Here is a 15556-nt window from a genome sequence, read left to right as displayed (position 1 = left end):
ATAACAGAGCAGCATCTTCTCATCCGTGGCTCACTAGTGCAACAACAATGCTGGAAATGTGTCCCGTCAAAAACCGTCCAACCGGAACTTTCTAATAACTAAAGTACCTTCTAATAACTAAAGTACCGGTATGTTTTAGCGCTTTCATGGCGAGTTTACTGACAGATATAAGTAAATAACTTTACACTACTTTATATTACAAATGGCAACAGCGGAGGATGAATGTTCCATAACAAGCAGATAGAGAAAAAGAAGAAGCTTATTGACTACGGTGTCTTCACGGACTACAAAGGCGGATGCGCGCAAATTTTCAGGACTAATGCAGATCCCAAATACAGATCAGCAGGTACCCAAAAGGTAAGAAAAGTTGCTTTTGTATAATATTGCGAAACAAAACGCCAGATAATATGTCTTACCTTATACACACACCATAATAATACTTGTATGTTGAAGCACAGTACAATCCATCAAGTGGTGCGACTTCATAGCTTACCAAAGTCATACTAAAACATTTTGATAGTTTTTTAAGCGCCATGTGTAATGTTCTATATTTTCAACGGAACATATAACATTTTTGTGTTGTTTACTTGAGTCATATTGCAGTCTACACATATCTCTTATGCGTGACTGCCATAATATTGCAGTCTACACGTATCTCTTTTGTGTGACTGGTCAAACCTATCATTTCACTATGTACCAAATAAAATAGCTTCGAGGTCGGTAAGCACAACCAAAATTATTCCATACATTAGGCGCACCGGGTTATAAGGCGCACTGTCGAGTTTTGAGAAAATTAAAGGGTTTCAAGTGCACCTGGGAGTCCGAAAAATACGGTAACACTGTGCACGGGATTGAAATATTTCACTGGCTAACATTAAAAACCTTGATAGTGTGGTGTTGTGTTTGAATATTTTTTTTCTCATTAGATGAAAATGAATGAGGAGTCTCCAGGTGTCAACATGCAGCAGTTTGCATACAATGCTAAAAAAGTACACTCTCTATCCAGGTGATTCCTGCTAGCTTGGTGAAATAAAGTGTCAGAAGTTGTACTTTATTTGTTTACATTGTGTTTTTAAGCAATGGCGGATACCACGATGCTCCCACTGAGACGACGCATCTCCCAAGAGAAAATTGTTCTCAACGTTTTCAGCAGGACGACGGTACAGTCTCCCCTTCAAAATTCCTCACATCCGTATCGTTGCGTGGTTAAATATATGTTTTATGTTCGCAACTTTTTGAGATGCCGTTATAGATGCGCACAGAACAATGGAGAAGGCAGTCCACGCTGATGTTGCAGCTCGTTACCATCAAGGTTAAACACTCTCCATATATTCAGCCCAAAAAGCACAAAACCTCCAATCAATCATTTGTTTTGAATTATTTTCAAGGTTCCAGCAGCTGGAGAAATGTTGGATACGATGCTGCTGTGAGTCAAACCTCCAAAGTGCTCTTGAACTCAATTAACTCCAATTCTATCTCATAGAGACCCTGGCATCAAGGCCATCGCAGCGACAACGAGACACTGTCACAAATACCAAATGTCAGCTTTGATCTTGGAAATGATTGGGACGACTGGAGCGACTTTGATGACGAGAACCTGGTTCGTGCCAGCGACACATCACAGAGTCTACCTGTATATGGCCCTGCCGCAAGTCATCAACTGGCTGAATGCAACACAACAGGTAGCCATTTACTTTCATTTATAGTTACAGGTAGGTAAAGTGGAAATTAATGTGTAGATGGATCTGTTTATACACTTAGGTAAAGGAAAACTATGATTATTTGAGTCTACATTTAAAACACTTCCGTGGGTGTCACATTTAACACCACGAGTTTAATAAAGTATCTGTTCCATATGGTGCCTCCATCTCAATAGTCAATATCTGTCAGCATAACTGCTGAACTTTGCTTATATCTTGTGGACATCATGAGCAATGCAGATCATTAACAATAATTTACACTGTATTATCATTGCACAGCATTTTTATACATGACCCAATCCAAACAGCCTTTCCCACTCATGGCAAAAATAAACTAACACACAAAGTCAACACACATGGTCACACATAACACCACCTGCTCACTGAACGTAGTAGATATTATGAAAAATGTCAACGCGCTACACATAAATCAAAGTTAAACCCATTTAAATCCCCTGCAATGCATGGTGGGAAAAATGCAAAACACTCTCCAAACTTCTCCATGTTAGCTGCTTGATATTTCTGATTGATTACAAAACTTTAAGGAAGTCGTCACAAAAGTAAACAAGGTAGGAGTCAAACTTTTACATACTCTTAATATCCAATTATAATAATTATTAATTATATAGTCATTATCATGATAATATGTATGTACACATACATATGTATAAGCTATATATATATATATATATATATATATATATATATATATATATATATATATATATATATATATATATATATATATATATATATATATATATATATATATATATATATATATATATATATATATATATATATAGTAACTTTACATGCAGTCAGCTTCAAAAGGTTTGGACTCCCATGGTCTATATATTATGTATTGGATATGTTTTGGTGTGCATTTTGCTCTATAGTCACGTTCTTGACAAGTTTCGAAGTGGCGTCATATCTGGCTATGGAAATGTAATTTTTATTATTGAATTAATCCAAGGGAATTTTTGGGAATAATAATAATTTTTATTATAATCATTAGAATTCCAAGTATAACCCCTAGCATGTATTCAGTATTTAATTTGAGTATATTTAAGAGACTTGGCTGAAGAATGACATTGTTTCAAATTGCTACTGTCCCTCTAAGAGTGTGTGGGCTGATTGCTTCATTCGGGCCAGTTGGAGTTAAATGTTTCATGTTTGTCACAATTAAGAGAGTCTCGTGGTTTTTCTGACTAAAAATTGTAGGGTTCGTCAGTAAAAACTTCAAATATTTCCTTGGTAAGAGGAGCTGACGGCTGACAGTAAAGTTTCAAGTTTGAGTTGAGTTGAGTTGAGTTTGAGTTTATTTCGAACATGCATGCATACAACATGATACATCACAATTTCCAGTTTCTCTTTTCAACATGTTCGAAAAGGAGTAGGACGAAGCAGAGCTTATTTAATCCTACCCCTTTTCTTTTACATAGCAGTTGCTAAAACTTTTGTTCACTTCCTGTTGTCAATTTATTCACAATATACTCCATGAGTAATCACAATAAAAATAAATAACTAATAATTGGTGAAGTAAGTTATATTTCATATGATGAGATAAGTAAGATTATTTTGAGAATGAAGGAATGGATGGATGGATAAATTCAGAATGTTTATCATGGTTCTTTTTCTTTGTACTTTGTAAACACTTTAAGTTTGAAGAGTTTCTTGAAGTGGATCATATTAGTACATTGTTTGATTGCTTTGCTTAATCCATTCCATAATTTCATTACGCATACTGATATACTGAAGGTCTTAAGTGTTGTACGTGCGTACAAATGTTTTAAATAAATTTTTTCTCTAAGATTATATTGCTCCTCTTTTTTTGAGAAGAATTGTTGTATATTATTGGGTAGCAGGTTATTGTTTGCTCTGTGTACAATTTTAGCTGTTTACCAGTTGCATTGCTGTACATTTATTTAAACTGAAATAAAACGTACATCAATTTTTTTGTTGTGACAGGCAATACTGCTCACAGTATTCCCCATTCCATGTCAAACAAACTCAAAAACAACATCCCAGTCCACTTGTAGTTCATGTAATACACGGTCAGAAAAAGCGCGAAACTCCCTTAATTGTGCCAAACAAGCCACATCTACCCACACCTGGCCCGAATGCAGCAATCAGCCCACAATCTCAGAGGTACAGTACCAATTTCAAAACTGATATTTCAGCCAAGTACCTTTAATAAACAAATTAAATACTGAACTTATGCTCGGGGGTTACCAAACATAAATACTGGATTGATTCAGTCATAAAAAAATACATTCCCATAACCAGACATGGCGCCTACACTTAGTGTGTGGATTGCAAATTAAACACCTCAAGGCCTACCCTCTCCAAAAGTATCATAATTTATATTTTACAAATGTACACTGTTAATGATAAATCTTGAAGATGAACATCACTGCTATTTTGTTTTTCAGACACGGTCAAAAACACATTTCAAAAACAGTATGTATATTCGTAGATCACACCTGCCCACTTTCCGATCGATACGGAGCCGGATGTAAATAAGCAGCATTTACCAACATTGGTCTCACTGCATGTTGGTGCTATTGTGCACATGCCATGATTAGATGATGTGGGCCATCAAACCAAGCAGTAATGTCGCAATGGCGCTGTTTTTTACGTTGGAGTTTAGCGGCTACTAGCCAATGTTTTCTACTTTAAACAGTCTGTTGTAAGATGTCATGGTCAAATAACACAAAAATATTATTGTTTTATAGACATCAGAGCAGGCTGGCAGGGCATGAGACGAGAAGGAATGACACACGGGGCTGCAGCACAGATAGCTGAGGCGAGAAGAGGGGCCATGCAGGCAGAGAGAATTTACTAGGAGTTCCAAATGTCACAAATGGCCAATTGTAAAAATAAATACACTGAAAAACACAATGTTCAGAGGCAAACAAAACAAGCTCACAACCAATTGCATGAACCTTATGATTTCATGTTTTGGCATTGTTTAACATGAATTTTATCTAACATTGTAACAACAAGCAGCACGGTGTAACAGAGGTTAGTGCGTGTGCCTCACAATAAGGAGGTCTTGGCCTCGATCCCCGGGCTCGGGGTCTTTCTGTGTGGCGTTTGCATGTTCTTCTTGTGACTGCGTGGGTTCCCTCCGGGTACTCCGGCTTCCTCCCGCCTCCAAAGACATGCACCTGGGGATAGGTTGCTTGGCAACACTAAATGGTCCCTAGTGTGTGAATGTGAGTGTGAATTTTGTGTATCTGTGTTGGCCCTGCCATGAGGTGGACAATTGTCCAGGGTGTACCCTGCCTTCCGCCTGAGTGCAGCTGGGATAGGCTCCAGCACCCCTGCAGCCCCGAGAGGGACAAGTGGTAGAAAATGGATGGATGGACCGTAACAAGCGGTAGAAAATGGATGGATGGACCGTAACAACATTTTTCTATTTTTCTGACTTGTAAATTATCACTATCACCTCTACAATAATGCACACACAATAAAGCAAGAATGAAATATACATTGCATGTGCAGGTTTCATTGCTACATCACCACGTGGAACCACTGCCAGGCACCCACTAAGGTATTTTTTATGTTGTGTTTTTTATGGGGAACAAAAGCCTAGCAGCTAAAATAATTTTTTATTTGTTCAATTTCACAGGTCCATTTCCAGGCCTGTATTAGACCAACTTCATCCTGGACCCTCACCTATCACAAGCAGACATGACAACCAGACAAGGGTGGGTTCATGCCAAGGTGTAGTAGATGCTCTGCATACAATAATAAACATGTGCAATAATCATTTTATTGCATGTAAATTGATAATGTTAAAACAAGTTTGAACAAATTGACAACCATAATAAACTCAACCGTATTAAAATACAGTCAGGACATATACAGAATATGCTAGTTGCTTTAATGGGTTGGCTAAGTGGTTTGAATGAGCTTTTTTACTTCATTTTGCACCATTAAAAAAAATATCACAAGAGAGATACAGTAATTTGACTATTTGTCCAAATTGATTTTGACATTGATCTCTCCAGTTATATTTATTGGTAACTCTAACAACACTTTTCAGAATATTTTAAATGTAAGCAAAATAGTGGCTCTTAATGGTGCGGACTACAGATGTCCGATAATGGCTTTTTTGCCGATATCCGATATTCCGATATTGTCAAACTCTTAATTACCAATTCCAATATCAGTCGATACCGATATATACAGTCGTGGAATTAACACATTATTATACCTAATTTTGTTGTGATGCCCCGCTGGATGCATTAAACAATGTAACAAGGTTTTCCAAAATAAATCAACTCAAGTTATGGAAAAAAATGCCAGCATGGCACTGCCATATTTATTATTGAAGTCACAAAGTGCATTATTTTTTTTAACATGCCTCAAAACAGCAGCTTGGAATTTGGGACATGCTCTCCCTGAGAGCATGAGGAGGTTGAGGTGGGCGGGGTTGGGGGGAGGGGGGTAGGGCGTAGCGGGGGGTGTATATTGTAGCGTCCCGGAAGAGTTAGTGCTGCAAGGGGTTCTGGGTATTTGTTCTGTTGTGTTTATGTTGTGTTACGGTGCGGATGTTCTCCCGAAATGTGTTTGTCATTCTTGTTTTGTGTGGATTCACAGTGTGGCGCATATTTGTAACAGTGTTAAAGTTGTTTATAAGGCCACCCTCAGTGTGACATGTATGGCTGTTGACCTAGTATGCCTTGCATTCACTTGTGTGTGTGAAAAGCCGTAGATATTATGTGATTGGGCCGGCACGCAAAGGCAGTGCTTTTAAGGTTTATTGCCGCTCTGTACTTCTCCCTACGTCCGTGTACCACTCCGTACAGAGGCGTTTTAAAAAGTCATACATTTTACATTTTGAAACCGATACCGATAATTTCCGATATTACATTTTAAAGCATTTATCGGCCGATAATATCGGCAGTCCGATAATATCGGACATCTCTAGTGCGGACCTTAACCCCGATAAATCTAAATTTTCCTTGATATAATTGAAACATTTCTGTTCATTTGCAGAATCCAAACATGTTAAGTGAAGGGATGACAATAAGAGCACCAGAACGAAAAACCTCAAACTGTGTGGTTCCACAAGCTCAGCGATTTGATTTCTTCACAACGATTGATGCCACTGTGCAGGCTGACAGCAGCAGGTAGAGGCTAATTTAATTGCAATGTTTATACACTGAGTGCCATGACAAATTGATTATTTTCCCTTTTCCACCCTCTATTTTCAGCAGCAAAGAAGAGGAAGCGTTGATTGGGATATTTGATGGTATATTTTAGAAGATCTGGATGATTAGCTTACCGGCACATAAATGTCCTTAAAACACACACAGACGTTACGAGCTGTTTGAAAAACGTTTTGGTATATTGTTGATGTTTTTGTGTCGGGTTGGTTCCTCATCTCAGTGCTAGCTTATTTCTTCAATACTGGACTAGTCAATATGTATTCCATTTAAACAGCTACGGACAGTTTATTGGCTTTGTGCATGATGTTAAATAAAAATGCAAGGCGCATCTATTGGAGTGCAAATGTTTACTTTTCAAGAAGCGCACAACAGAAAGCAGTGTCTGCATCATATCTATTAAAACCTTTTAAGACGAGGCATTGTTTTGCAATATCATTCATTTGAGCTTTTATCAAATATTTTGCTGTTCCAAAGATAGGTATGCTTAGTTTTGAGTAAAGTAAGTAAGTACATTTTGTTTACTTAGCACTTCTCTCTTGGATAAAATACAAACAGTAATGCAAAAAGTCGGATAGGTATTAAACAAACAATACTGTACATTCTCTAAAGAATACATATCGGACTAAGCATTAATAACTTGTATTTGATACAATACACGTGTGACATTTGCGAATGAGTCAAGTCTTTTGAACGACTCTTTTAAGTGTACGATGGGAACCGATTCGTAGTTACGAGCCGTTTGTTTGCGAGGCATTCCAATATACATTTCCCGGGCATGTTGTAAAGTAGTTTAGATGTAAACACCAGGTTGAGTAGTATAATTTGGCATTCGCTTTTTTGTCTTGTCAGACATTATTTGTATCTATCATTTCTATATTTTTGCGTACTACAGTTTTTTCCCCCCCAGAAATAGTGATCTCATTGTCATGCATATGAGATAGGATATGGAATAGACTTAGACTTCGACTTAGACAAACTTTAATGATCCACAAGGGAAATTGTTCCACACAGTAGCTCAGTTATAAAGGATGGAAAGGAGAATGCACACAAGGGCACCAAAAGAGGGCGAAAACAAAAGGTATAAAGTAGACTAAAAATGTACCATAGTAGCAATATAAAACATAACATATATGTAATATTTACATATTATATATACAGTATATAATATATACTGATATATTATATTATATATATATATATATATATATATATATATATATATATATATATATATATATGTCTTAATTAGATTATCCAAAAAATAGTGCTCGATACCGTGGTAGAGCGTAATATGTATGTGTGGGAAAAAAATCACAAGACTATTTCATCTCTACAGGCCCTCATGAAACAGGCCTGTAGAGATGAAATAGTCTTGTGATTTTTTTCCCACACATACATATATATATATATATATATATATATATATATATATATATATATATATATATATATATATATATATATATATATATATATATATATATATATACATATATATATATATATATACACTAACAGTCAAAAGTTTGGGGTCACATTGAAATGTCCTTATTTTTGAAGGAAAAGCACTGTACTTTTCAATAAGGATAACTTTAAACTAGTCTTAACTTTAAAGAAATACACTCTATATATTGCTAATGTGATAAATGACTATTCTAGCTGCAAATGTCTGGTTTTTGGTGCAATATCTACGTTTTCAGCAGCACATCGCCGTCGTTCGCGTGGTAGCAGAGGATGGTTTCCTCCCGTCCGCCGTCTTTCTCCGTGTCTCTCTCTTGATGTTCACATCTCTCGCCCTCTTATACGGTCCGAGAGGGTGATTGCACTGTCCACAGCTGCGTGCTCCACGCACCTTATGCTGATTGCGGCGTAGCTCCCAGCTTGCCGCTCCCTCGTCCACGCCTCCTCGCCGCCATCTTGGAGCAGGCGCCTTCGGTCCGCCGGCCCCGCCTCCCCACACACGGTTACCCCCGAGACGCTAAAAAGAGAAAAGTTGATGACGAATGCCGTGTTTTCAACAAGACATGGACTGCCAAGTATTTCTTTACAGAAATTGAAGGTAAAGCCGTGTGCTTAATTTGTGGTACACAGCTTGCTGTGTTTAAAGAATATAATTTGAATCGCCACTACATGACGAAGCACGAGGAAAAATACCGGAATCCGTCCGATGAAGAGCGCGCAAGGGAGGCTGATGCGTTGATGGTAAAACTGCAAACCCAACAAGGACTTGTCGCCATATTTCACACCCCCAGAATGCAGCCGTCAGGACAAGTTTCGTCATTTCTCACAAAATCGCCAGAAAAAGTAAGACGTTTTCTGACAGAGAGTTTATTAAGGAGTGCTTATTGGACTGGGTTGCGCTGATATGCCCGGAAACTTGGAGCTTCAGTTAAAGAACAGAACGGCCGACTTTGACTGTTTTTCGCTGGCTTTGGATGAGAGCTGCAATGTATGTGACACCGCCCAGCTGCTCATCTTCTTACGTGGGATAACTGCTGACTTTCAAATCACGGAGTAGCTGGCAGCCATGCAGTCAATTAAAAGGGACAACCACAGGTAATGACTTGTTCACACAGGTAAATGCGTGTTTGGACATGTTAGGACTGAAATGGGACAAGCTGGCAGGTGTGACAACAGATGGTTGTCCAAATCTGACGGGGAAAAATGTTGGACTTTTAAAGAGGATGCAGGATAAACTTTAAATTAACCCTGTGCAGAAATTGACATTTTTACATTGTATTATACATCAGGAAGTGTAGTGTAAGACAGTGTTAAAAATAAAACCATCAAAAGCAATCTGCTTTTGTATAAAGTTAAGTTAGGTTAAATGAAAGTATTATTATTATTATTAATTATTATTATTATTTATCTTACGGTATATCAAAAATAATATTGAGCAAAATTTAATTGAAATATTGTCGATGTGGCCCTCCAGCAGTGCTCGGGTTGCTCATGCGGCCCCCGGTAAAAATTAATTGCCCACTCCTGCTGTAAGTGAACGGGGACATACAGGTGATAGACAGTTGCGATAGCCAATCAGATCACGAGTTGTTGTCAGTAAGGCCTTCTAGATGGCCTCACGTTGAACGTGACATTTACGCGTCCTGTGATTGGATACTCAATGGGACCGTTAGCGGATGAATTTGAGAACACAAAGAGTTGAGAGACTGTTGCGATAGCCAATCAAATCACAAGTTGTTGACAGTAGCTGTTCTGTTACAACTAAACGTTGTAAACTCTTGTTGTTAAAGTGTGTCATGCTTGTCATTTAATTAACATTGTTACATGTGTATTTGTCACCATCATATGGTCAGGGCAGTTGATATATCTTTGATAAGTGTGTACTTTGAATCAAACTTTATTGACCGGAAGTTCCATAAGACAAGCAGATAAATTTACGGTATATGTTTTATGAATCAAAGTTTATTTATATAGCCCCTAATCACAAGTGTCTCCAAGGGCTGCACAAGCCACAATATGATACACTAAATAAGGGAACTTCCCCAAAATAAACTAATTTTAATGTTTATAAGCTAGGGTGAAGAAGTAGTGTTGACTATTTAACTCTGAAACGGTGGCTATAATTACTAACATATGAGGTATACAGTCCCATGTTGAGTGTACATTTTAATAAGGTACACTTATTTAAAAAAAACTTCAATTTGTGATTAATCGCAATTATTGTTGGGTAACTATGGACAAAATGTGATTAAATATTTTAATCGTTTGACAGCCCGAGAATAAACACAATGCTCGCTTCTTTTGTGCACATGAAGTAAATATTCAAATAATATATTATATTTTTTTCCAAATAGTAATGAAACTTGTCTAAAATCAGAATGTGCAGGTTTGATGATTTGTTTACTAGTCAAAAGCTTTTTTGTCAATAAACACAACTGTCAATGCGACTATAATTATTATTAAAACATTTTAAAAAACACCTTTAGACACAACTGTTAAGGTGTCAAATATAACTTTTAGAATGCATTAAAAAAAAAACATGAGAAAAAAACTACAGAATATTATGTTGTGTTTTTTTCCTATGTTGTGTTTTTCTTGTTTTACGTAAGGTAACAACAACCTATTTTCTAACATAAGAAAAACATAACACAAAAAAACATAACATAAGAAAAAACATAAAGTAACATAATAAACATAAGATAACGTAATAAAAACATATTTTAATTGCTGATGCGTTAAAATTTATTTTTAAATGCGCCAGAAAATAACCTGTTTTGTATACTGTTGATGTGATTCAATCCGCAGTAGGGTGTAAATGTGTTCCTGTATAGTATTTCTCCAGCAATGGTCATGTGGTGACATCAATTATGGTATTTTGAGAGGTAATCATTGAAGTCAAAGATCACTGAAGGCCTAGGTGGGAAACGCACGCCCCGCCACTGCTTAAACCTCAGGTGGACTTTGTAATGGCAGGGTACTCGTCTATTAGATGTGACAGGAAACATAGTCAACATGGTGGTGGCTGTTTAACATTTGTAAAAGATACACTGGCATACAAAAAAGGAAATGGCTCCAGTGACTATGAATGTACAGTAATTAAAGTATGTAGCCCTAGAGGAGATATTAAATAGTACATTTTTATAACCTATGCAAGAAGCTCACACAATAAACATTTGACAACATTTCTGCAGAGATAGATACTGTAGAAGGGAATTATGGTGTGGTGATTTTAATGCCCACAACACATTGGGGGAATTGACCATACAGACATGAATAGTGAAGTAGTAGAAGAGATGATGGAGGAAAGATAATGTGTGTGTATGAATGATGGTAGAGCTACGAGAATAGATGCTGCGAGGAACCGAGGATCGTGCTTAGATTTAACACTTGATAAAACTGGTAATGTGTGGGGATGTGGAAAGGTGTACAGGCCGATACAAATATGATATTTAATGCTACAGTCCAATGGGTTATGGAAATAATAAAAAATGCAAAGAGGAATACTTGGACACAATTTTGCTCATCTATCGGTGCGTAGATGCAACTAAGAGAAGTGTGGACAATGGTTAGGAAAATGATCGGGAAGACGCAATGTGTGAAAATACAGATACTTGTTCATGGAAATGACTTCGCTGTCACAAATCAATAAATCAATCAATGTTTATTTATATAGCCCTAAATCACGAGTGTCTCAAAGGGCTGCACAAGCCACAATGACATTCGGCTCAGATCCCACATCAGGGCAAGGAAAAACTCAACCCAATGGGACAATGAGAAACGTTGGAGGGGAACCCCCGCCACTCTTAGCGACCGGTGCAATGGACGTCGAGTGGATCAAGTATAATACTGTGAGAGTCTAGTCCATAGTGGATCTAACATAATAGTGTGAGAGTCCAGTTCATAGTGGATCTAACATAATAGTGAGAGTCCAGTCCATAGTGGGGCCAGCAGGAGACCATCCCGAGCGGAGACAGGTCAGCAGCGCAGAGACGTCCCCAACCGATGCACAGGCGAGCGGTCCACCCGGGTCCCGACTTTGGACAGCCAGCGCTTCATTCGTGGCCACCGAACCTGTGCCCCAGAGCAGAGCAGAAAAGAAACGGCAGATCAACTGGGCTAAAAGGGGGGTCTATTTAAAGGCTAGAGTATACAAATGAGTTTTAAGATGGGACTTAAATGCTTCTACTGAGGTAGCATCTCTAACTGTTACCGGGAGGGCATTCCAGAGTACTGGAGCCCGAATAGAAAACGCTCTATAGCCCACAGACTTGTTTTGGGCTCTGGGAATCACTAATTAGCCGGAGTTCTTTGAACGCAGATTTCTTGCCTGGAATAAGTAAAAGGCAGACTTACTTGGGAAGAAGTTTGCAGATATACATTGTGGTGCTCATTTGGACCCAACCCACAACCAGCACAAAGAGGAAATACTCAGAAATAATGCAGAAAAGTCCAGAAAAAGGCCTAGAGAGGGAACTCCACTCGACAATGGATTTTACCATACATGAACTTTAAAAAGTCTTGCACGGAAGTGAGCTTTCAGCACCAGGACAAGATCAGTTATGCACGTTGAAACATCTACCTGAAGAAGCAACGATTGTTGTACTTGTTTCATAAGATATGGAGTGAAGGAGGAATGCCAGCCAGTTGGAAAAGTGCCCGGATTTTACCATTTAGTAAGCCAGGCAAAGACACAGCAGATGCAGGAAATGATCGGCCAATAGCACTAACTTCTCACCTAGCCAAATGGATGTTAAAAGTAATTGTTAACAGGTTATCATATTATCTAGAACAAAGGATTGTAGTTATTGTTGTTGAAAATGTGCAGTGTTTGGAGTGCAGGAAATACAGGCTGCAGCTGAAGACGCTAAGGGACAAACTGTACAGTCTAGGTAGGCCACGGCCTAGTCTATAAAATTCGCTACACCTCCCTGATACCGAAGTACATGTCAAACTACTTCCATAACGTAAATGACCGCCATAACCACAACACCCGGGGGAGCTCCACAAACCACATTAAACCTAGATTCCGATCTAACAAAGGTCTTAACTCCTTCTCCTTCTATGCCACATCAATGTGGAATGCATTTCCAACAGGTGTAAAAAAAGTGCATCTCTACCCTCCTTCAAAACCGCACTAAAAGAACACCTCCAGGCAACTACAACCCTAGACTAACACCCTCCCCCCACCACATCCCACCTCCCCGGATTGTAATTAATCAAATGTAAATAATCAAATGTATATACTTGTACCTACTCATTGGCCTAGTGGTACCTACTCAGTGGCCTAGTGGTTAGAGCAGGGGTGTCCAAACTTTTTCCACTGAGGGCCGCACACTGAAAAATCAAAGCAAGCGGGGGGCCATTTTCATATTTTTTATTTTAAAAACCAATACAATAAATGTATAAAACATATACATTTAGGCCTCCACTCAAATGGTTTTGCTAAAAAAAAATATATAAAAAATGTGTCATTATTTAGTATTATTATTATTATTCAAAGTTTAAATCTCTAGATCAACATTACGTCTATCTGTCAATATAACGTTTTTAAACATTTAAGTTGTCTGCCCTTTTTGTCAAAGAGAACCCTGTTTCTTTTATGGAAAAAACATCAAATATGCAATATTTTCCCCCAATGAAATTTTCAAGTGGAATATTTGAGATTATACAATAATTGGAGCCTTAAAAAGGTCAATAACTCATAACAACATTGATTTTACTTCATTATTATTTTTTGAGCAATGACACACACAAAAAAAATTCCACTAAAATTTTTTAACATCAAAGTGTTAAAAAGTATATTATAAATTTTTTATACTGTTTACTTTTAACACAATAATCTCAAGATCAGCTTCAGGTCTATCCGTCAATTATAAGTTTTATTGTTGTTTGTGTTTTTTATATGGCAAACACAAAATATGCAACATTTTCCCCAAAAAATATCTCAAAGTGGAATATTTAATGTGACATAATTGGAGCCTTGAAAAGGTCAATAGTTCATAATGACAGTGATTTTGATTAATTATTATGTTTTAAAGAAAGAAACAGCCTGCATGGCAGCTTTGTGTTATTAGAGTAAACATTGCAACATTTTCTTGTTACATTACACCTGTTTGCTGTTTTATACCACTTTTTATGTTTTAAATTTTTTTTAATCGTATTTTTAGAATGTGCCGTGGGGCCGTTAAAAAAATTCTTGCGGGCCGCATTTTGGACGCCCTTGGGTTAGAGTGTCCGCCCTGAGATCGGTAGGTTGTGAGTTCAAACCCCGGCCGAGTCATACCAAAGACTATAAAAATGGGACCCATTACCTCCCTGCTTGGCACTCAGAATCAAGGGTTGGAATTGGGGGTTAAATCACCAAAAATGATTCCCGGGCGCTGCACCGCTGCTGCCCACTGCTGCCCACTGCTCCCCTCACTTCCCAGGGGGTGATCAAGGGGATGGGTCAAATGCAGAGGACAAATTTCACCACACCTAGTGTGTGTGTGACAATCATTGGTACTTTAACTTTAACTTTATGCTTTCTGAGCTCACTATGTTCACTGCTCGCTGTACATATCCTACGAAGTCAGACCTACACTGTTTCAATGTCCATTTCTCAGATGATATAATTGTTGATGACTGAAGTGCTGATACCAACCAAACCTAACCCCCCCCCCCCCCCCTCCACATTCCACCCCCCGGATTGTAAATAATGTGAATAATTCAATGTATATACTCTGATGATTAACTTGTGTGATGACTGTATTATGCTGATATTATATATTTATACCATGAATTGATTAAAGTGGACCCCGACTTAAACAAGTTGAAAAACTTGTTGGGGTGTTACCATTTAGTGGTCAATTGTACGGAATATGTACTGTACTGTGCAATCTACTAATAAAACTCTCAATCAATCAATCAAGTTTAAAGGCTATTTTAGTGAAGGGGGAAAACACTAAAGAATGTATCAAGGCTCAAATGGGATCTCTTAAGATCACATGTTTAATACTTAAAGTGTAGGTTTTTCTGTATTTTTTCCCTATGTGTGGTTTAGTTTAAATACATATTTGATATGTATGTATATACCAACATAGTCTGTAACTAAGTACTCCCACTGAGGATACACACTCCAGTACATTAGGTGGCGCTATGCACCTATAACGTTGGTTGCGACCCGCCGTACATTAAAGAAGAAGAAAAGCGTTCATGTTCGCATTGTTCTCG

The 15556-nt window shown here is 37.8% G+C and overlaps 1 protein-coding gene across 6 annotated transcripts in view; it reads left to right on the top strand.

Moving 5' to 3' along the window:
- Positions 1-7293, top strand: part of hfm1 (helicase for meiosis 1) — a 50299-nt gene extending 43006 nt beyond the window's left edge. For 4 of the 6 annotated variants that reach the window (XM_062022285.1, XM_062022286.1, XM_062022282.1 and 1 more), the window contains 9 exons: positions 927-1006; positions 1078-1160; positions 1241-1312; positions 1389-1426; positions 1484-1682; positions 5211-5259; positions 5338-5416; positions 6711-6844; positions 6929-7293. In XM_062022285.1, coding sequence (XP_061878269.1) covers positions 927-1006; positions 1078-1160; positions 1241-1312; positions 1389-1426; positions 1484-1682; positions 5211-5259; positions 5338-5416; positions 6711-6844; positions 6929-6977 — 783 coding nt within the window. In that variant the 3' untranslated portion in view covers positions 6978-7293. The remainder of the gene's footprint in view (positions 1-926; positions 1007-1077; positions 1161-1240; positions 1313-1388; positions 1427-1483; positions 1683-5210; positions 5260-5337; positions 5417-6710; positions 6845-6928) is intronic. The other 2 variants (XM_062022284.1, XM_062022283.1) reach the window with 2 other exon arrangements.
- Positions 7294-15556: the final 8263 nt, after the last annotated feature.

The sequence above is a fragment of the Entelurus aequoreus genome, linkage group LG16 (genome assembly GCF_033978785.1).
Source record: "Entelurus aequoreus isolate RoL-2023_Sb linkage group LG16, RoL_Eaeq_v1.1, whole genome shotgun sequence".
Classification (NCBI taxonomy): domain Eukaryota; kingdom Metazoa; phylum Chordata; class Actinopteri; order Syngnathiformes; family Syngnathidae; genus Entelurus; species Entelurus aequoreus.
This window is presented reverse-complemented; position numbering and strand designations above follow the sequence as displayed.